The 7,101-nt window shown below is 38.9% G+C and overlaps 1 protein-coding gene across 2 annotated transcripts in view; it reads right to left on the reverse strand.

Moving 5' to 3' along the window:
* LOC138676054 (V-type proton ATPase subunit S1-like) overlaps positions 1 to 5,035 on the reverse strand; it is a 224,218-nt gene extending 219,183 nt beyond the window's left edge. Inside the window, exon 1 of one of the 2 annotated variants that reach the window (XM_069764898.1) lies at positions 4,900 to 5,035. In XM_069764898.1, coding sequence (XP_069620999.1) covers positions 4,900 to 4,994 — 95 coding nt within the window. In that variant the 5' untranslated portion in view covers positions 4,995 to 5,035. The remainder of the gene's footprint in view (positions 1 to 4,899) is intronic. The other variant, XM_069764897.1, reaches the window with a different exon arrangement.
* Positions 5,036 to 7,101: the final 2,066 nt, after the last annotated feature.

Here is a 7,101-nt window from a genome sequence, read left to right on the forward strand (position 1 = left end):
ATGCCTGCCCCCATCGTGACATTACTGCCCTCCCAATGTGATAGCATCGGGCCTCCATCTAGTGTATATATATATATATATACATACACACTGTATATACACTGCATGAACGTGTTCATATGATGTGTGTATGTATATATATATATATATATATATATATATATATATATATATCTATCTCAAATAAATACATATATATATACACGAATATATATAATTTCCCTGTTTACTCGGCCTAGCTTTGGTATGCAAACCTGACCTTTTGTAAAATCTCATTAGGAGTGAGTAACACCCTAAGGGGGGGTGACTCCCACTGCTCTTATCAAATATTTATTATGTTTTTGGAGCATGTTTATTCTTTTTCCTATTAAATCAATAGTATTAGCATTTTTACAATGGACATGAGCATACTTGGTAATGATGACTAAGACGATATAGACAAAATCAGAAGAAACTAAAGACTATTCAATAATCAGACAATATCACATATATGAACCCTTTTGGTTTTTGAACAAAGGATCATGTCATAAGGAAGTGGAATTTTTAATAAACTTCCTGGCACAATATCAATATTGAGCAAGATATGAATTAATAATAAGTAGATTAAAGGAAGTTAGCATAAAGACTGTTCTACGACCTTCTGGTTACTTTTCTTGTATATATCCAAATTTGACATCGGCAAATCCGTTTATTCAAATGGAAAAAAAAATCCCTCAGAAAATACTGTTGTCACTTACTCAGGTGACAAATGTTGAGCTGTAAAATTCCTTTAATTTCATTCATTTACTGTAAATCTTAATCTAAATTGCATTTGAAATCTGGATAAAAGACCACCTTTAAGCAGCATTTGCTACATCTATATCCCCTGTATACTTTAAGCTGTTTCCTCTGTAATGATCTTATTGCTCTCTATATCACAGCTTGACATGCCACAAGTATTTTACTGGGGATTTATAAAGGCCAGTGATGTAAATGTAAAAGGCATATACATTCCTACTTATGGTATCTTGCATTGACACACTTTATGTGTGTATTATGTGTGTAGTAGCAGTGAGTATTCCGACAGTTGTCCTCTGCTTGTAAGCAGCACATGACGTCCCTGCTATACGCTTACAAGCATAAATCAGCTGCTGGCATCAGAACAGGAAGCTGTGAGGGAGCCCAGGAAGATAAGTAGAATGGTTTGTTTTTATAAACGTTTTTCTGATGGGGCCATGCATACCAGAATAGTGATGAGGGGGTCCATGCCTACCAGGATAGTAATCATGGAGTCATGCATGTCAGGATAGAGATGAGGAGGCCATGCATACCAGAGTGGTGATGGGGGTCATGCATACCAGGATGGGGATGAGGAGCCATGCATGTCAGGATGGGGAAGAGGGTATATTCATACCAGGATAGGAATGAAGGGGCCCTGCATACCACTATAGGGATGAGGGGGTCATTATACCAGGAAAGGAATGAGGGGATTCACGTATACCAGAATAGGGATGAGGGGAACATGCATACCAGCAAAGGGATGAGGAGGCTATGCAAACCAGGGTAGGGAAGAGGGGGCCATGCATACCAGGATGGGGATGGGTGCCATGCATACCAGGATGGGGATGAGGGGGGCATGCATACCAGGATGGGGATGAGGGGGGCATGCATACCAGGATGGGGATGAGGGGGCCATGCATACCAGGATAGGGATGAGGGGGCCATGCATACCAGAATGGGGATGAGGGGGCCATGCATACCAGAATGGGGATGAGGGGGCGTCTTATAGTCCAAAGAAAAGGTAGTCTTAGACATTGTCATCCTGCATATTTCTAGACAGTAAGAGGGGTTGAAGCCTTACAGTGAATGACTGGTGGGAAGGCTTACAATTAAAGAGGGTCTGTCAGTAAGAATCTCACCAGTAGTGCAGGACAGGGCATGGTGGAATATTTCCAGTGATACCTATTTTATAACTCTCCAGTTACACTGAAAGTTGTATTTTATCCATAAATTAGGCACACAAGTGCGATGGTAGGCACATCAGTGAACATGTCTTCGACTCCTCTTTGCTTCTCCCCAGTCTCTGCCCTGTACCCAGCTTTCTAATTTACAGTGTAGAAATGCGGTCATGTGAGAAAAATGGCACCAAACCTATGAGTCCTGTGACTGCAGCAGTCACATACAGTAGTCATGATGTCACAGCTGCAAACATGTCAACAAAGACCACAGGCATTATACACAACCCTATAAGTATATTTGCATAAAGTAAAAAAAAAAATCTTTAAGGATTGGATTTTTTTTTTAAAGTGACCAATTATACATTGGGATTATTGGCTATTAATCCTTTTACTGCAATTAATGTTAAAAAACCTTCCACTTTTCTGATCATACCAGTTTTAATATTCTAAGGCTATCTTTTTTCAATACCAAATGACCTTCTATACAATACATTCAAGTAAAGTTTGGGTCTCGTTTTCAATACAGAAATCTTATAAAAAATTCATCTGATAGAGATTCTGTGACATACATTTTTCATAAGTCTGCTCCATCAGAAAAAAAGACCTGGACATGTAACCAGATGGTCTCTTCAACTGGGACTAATATGTTTTATTCTGGACCCCTTGCTGTTTTGTATCTGGCAAGCAATAACAAAAGGAACAGTTTAATTTTAATTGGATTTAATTTAAAGCTCATTATTTTAACATCCATAATAATGACAATAAGCCGTCTGCTTTTTCACAAAACATCTGAATAGAATATATTACTCAGCCAACATTTATTAGACTGTTTTAGGTTTCTCTAGAGGAATGGTCGATGTGATGTGCATGTAAAAGATGAAGAAAGAAATACATACTCTTCTTTTACATACTTTTTCTTACAGTTTTCTCTGTTTTGTAGGAATTGTACATATTCACTAATCATGGAGGACACAGATGAATAAAAATTGGTTTATAGACAACAAAATTATTTTTCTTACTATGAGCCAAAAAGCTAACAGGCAGATAGTTTCTAACCAGTTATCAACTACCTGCCTGTTCTATCTGGCGCCAACTCAAAGCGGTCACTGACCGCTCTTGCCAGCAATTCAGATGCATCACAACAACAGAACAACTCTTCTTCTTCTGAGCTGTTCTGTCAATCAGGCTGATATCAAACTGATTGACCGCAAGCTCACTGGCAGTCACGTCTCATCAACAGAAAAGAGCGGAAGAGAAGCCATTGGTCTGTCAACGTGACATCAGTGGAAGCCGCAGAGTCACAGCAACTACTCGTACCTTCCTGTTAATTCTTAGGCCCATAAAAAATAATATAATTCTGGATAACCCCTTCAAAGAGTTGCATCAATTAAAGTTATCCCCTATTCATGGGATAGGAGATAACTGAGGGACTCTCCCGAGATCTGATTGCAGTGGTGGTTGAGCATACAGTTGAAACCAGAAGTTTATATACACTACATAAAAAGACTCATATGCATGTTTTTCTCAGTATCTGAACTGCATATTGATAAACATAGAACTTTTTTGCTTAAGGGCAAACTGTATTAATAGGCAACCTTGTATCAAAGCAAAACTATGATAATAATCAGGTGAGGTGCAGAGGTAGCAGTTGGACATTGGCCTTTCATACTTAGGATTACAGCAGATATAGATGTAAGATTCTAGATTACATGCTGGGTATATCTCCTATTATTTGCCATCAAAATCTACACATAATCGCTAATGCAGTGGAACGCAGTTCTGTGAAGATAGCGTTAGTAGTTGCGCAAGCAAATAGACATTTCTTCAAACAGAATTGCTAAGATATAAACATTTGAAAACGAAATATCTTTCGTCAAAATTCTTTTAACCAAAACTAGTTTAGACATTTGCAACTGTTCATTCTGTTAAAAAAAGCACCATAACATCAGAATAAGTTCCATATCAAAAACAACATTTGTGCACATTGAAATGACTATTCCTGCTCAGAGTTCAGCTCCTTCTAGAGACCACTTCTTATAAAAAAAGTGGCTGTTTTTTGAGAGTAAAATACTGATGTGTCAACAACTGAGTGACAGGAATTAGTTAAAGCCATTCAAGTTATTTTAGAACCTGAGTGAGAACAAACGGACACAAGAAAATGAACTCTGATCAAGTCTTTACGGTCTATAGTCTCGTCTGGGGTCAATACGAATGCCGTTTTTAGGGGGATTCAGATGGAATCACCTGAATGCACAGCTGAAAACATAGTGTGAACACGGTCTTACTGAAAAATCTCTTTGTAATTAAACAATGGAATTACACCCCATATTATCACCCCAATATAAGTTATAGGTGATACATTTATGATTAAAGAGAATTTTTCACAAAATGTTTCATGTTGAATTGAACACGCGATGTACCAGTGGCTGTAGAGCGGAATACAACTTGTTTGTTTGCTTTTAGTTTAGCCTCTCCGTTGCGGAAATATTAGCAATAAATAGTATTTGGCATCTAATGAGTTCAGTTTTATTAAGGCCAAGTGGATGTTATCAGAAATACATGCCGTTAACTATTTAATAACACCCACTTAGAATTAATAAAAGTTAACTCATTAGGTGCCAAATACCTTATTGCTATCATCTCCGCAACAGAGAGGTGAAATAAAGAAGCAAGCAAAGTTTTATTCCGCTCTGCAGCCATTATTACATTGTGTGTTCGGTTCAACATGAAACATTTGGTCCACTTAGCATGCAGTAATACAAAAAGAATAACATCTTTAAGGAATCAATGGAATCTCATAGGGCAGAGTGGGAAATACCAGGTGATAGGCACAATCTTCTCATCCTACAAATAGTCTACAATCTGTATCAATCTGACAACCACTACCTATATAATTACTATTGGAATTGGGATAGCACTGTTTCACTTTACCTATTATTTTGCGGTCTCACAAACTACTCACCTTTTGGTTGACCATAGAAGGACAGGTACATGGCTTAAAGAGCTTACTCCTAAAGCACAGACACAGGACAGGAGAAGCCCAGGTAGAAGCTGCATGACTGCCAGCAGAGAAGGACTAAGACTCTACACAGCTAACAAAGCCATACAAAAGAGGAAAACCAGTTCTATCTGCAGCTTCTGGTTAGTACCAAGACAGGGGGCCTGCTGTTTTGGGTAAACTTGAAGCTTGTATATATAATAAATAGACCAGCCCCTGTTTATTTTCCCTTTCAACCCAATGAAAAGGTAACCGATGCACAAAAGCGAAGGTTTACAAATTTCTATTTCTTCTTTGTAGCTTCATTCTGACTTCTAATTTGATTGCTAGTTTTGAATTCGAACAGAACTACATTGTGGAACTTATTACTCACTGTATGTTATATGAGTGGCTATAAAGCTCATTTTAATCAATGTGTATTTACAAAAATGCCTCGAAATGTAACATGGTTAAAAGTAAATTACATTTTGGAAAAGTTAACACAGAAAAATTAATAAAAAAAAACACACATACCATAAGGATACAGCCTTCCCAAAACCTGTCAGATGACGAATGCACTAGCAGGATGCAGCAGACCCCACTAATAAAGGCAAGGGGCAGCACAGCTGCAAGCTACTGATAGAAACAGCCACCCACAAACCTCCCAGATTATGGAGGGGTTGGCTGCCTAGTGGAAAAAAATGCACACAGATAGGGCTTGCGTAAAACGCCAGTAACACAGGTATGTGTGATGCAAAGTGTCTGGCTTACAGCCTATTAAGACGTCCATAATATTATCAGGTGGGCTGCTCAGCACTATATACATGCACAAAGCCAACAAAAAGGAGCCTGGCTGCATCCTGCAAAATATGATAAAAAATGCGATAACAGATGAATTAATTAATTCATATGATAAATATATTAAATGATGTATTGGTTAATATTTTGGCCAAAAATAGATAAGCTCGAAACCCAACGTCAAGGGTCCTCATACCTGCGAGTCCTAATACTAATTTCAAAAACACTAAACAATGAAATACACTGGCGCTAAACCCTGATGAAGAAGTGCGTGACACTTCGTAACGCGTAGGTTTGGACTGGCCCCACTGAGTCTCCTTAGGCCAAGTGACGTCACTCACTGCTCGGCGGTGTCGGCCATCTTCCACGTGTATCCAGGGACGCCTCCAGCCGGGACGTCTCTGGCTCTACACGCAACCCAAGCAGCCCTTGCCTGCCATACCCGCAGCCACCGCTATAGGCTGTGCCTGATAGCTGCACACTCACCTACCAGAGGGACGGGACTTGTCTCCGGCGCATCGGACTTCTATGAGCGCAACCTCGTCATTTGAATCTGAGGCTAACAGTCCACCCGTGCGACGACACCTACGTACCAAGTAAGGACTATATTTTCAGTAGTCACCATTTATGTGTGCGATCCCCAGGCGGTCATTTGAATATTATATAGCAGCTACCGCTTAGGATCATATGCGGTTTTGCATAACATAGAAGCAAGGACTATACTATCAGCAGTCATTTTTAATGAGTGTGATCCCTTATATATTATATATAGCAGCTACCGCTCAGGATCATATGCGGTTCTGTACAACATAGGATTATCTCGCATGTTCATTAGTTCTAGCCACCTGTAGCGCGGTATTCCCACTGTCATATAACAGTTTCCTTCTCTAATTTCAAAAACAGCTAACAGAGAAAAATTGGGGAAAAACCCACATACTATAAGGATACAGACTTTCCAAAACCTGTCAGATGACAAATGCACTAGCATTTTGGAAAAGTACATTTTTTTTGCCAATTATTATTTTGTGTATTACTCTTTTCTTAAAGAAATACGACAGGTTTAAAAAAAAAAAAAGAAAAAAAGCTTTTTAATCATATTAATAAAAGCTACAATATCTCTGCTTGCTGACATTTAGCAGGATTTTTTTGGTATGTAAAGAGTTAAATGATATTTTTATTCTTTACAGGTACATCTCTATATACCAGTGAACATCCCTGTGTAAATATAGTGGTGCCCTGATAAACGTCCTGCACAGTGGCCCTTCGCTGTCAGTGTCCACAGCTGCCTCCAACGTTCGGCTATTATCATCTTAGGCAGCCAGATATATACAGCGTATGGAGGGAACACTGCAGTTTCATAACCTGTTTAATGGATGCTAACAGGTACTG

This window comes from Ranitomeya imitator, chromosome 4 (assembly GCF_032444005.1).
Source record: "Ranitomeya imitator isolate aRanImi1 chromosome 4, aRanImi1.pri, whole genome shotgun sequence".
Taxonomy (NCBI): Eukaryota; Metazoa; Chordata; class Amphibia; order Anura; family Dendrobatidae; genus Ranitomeya; species Ranitomeya imitator.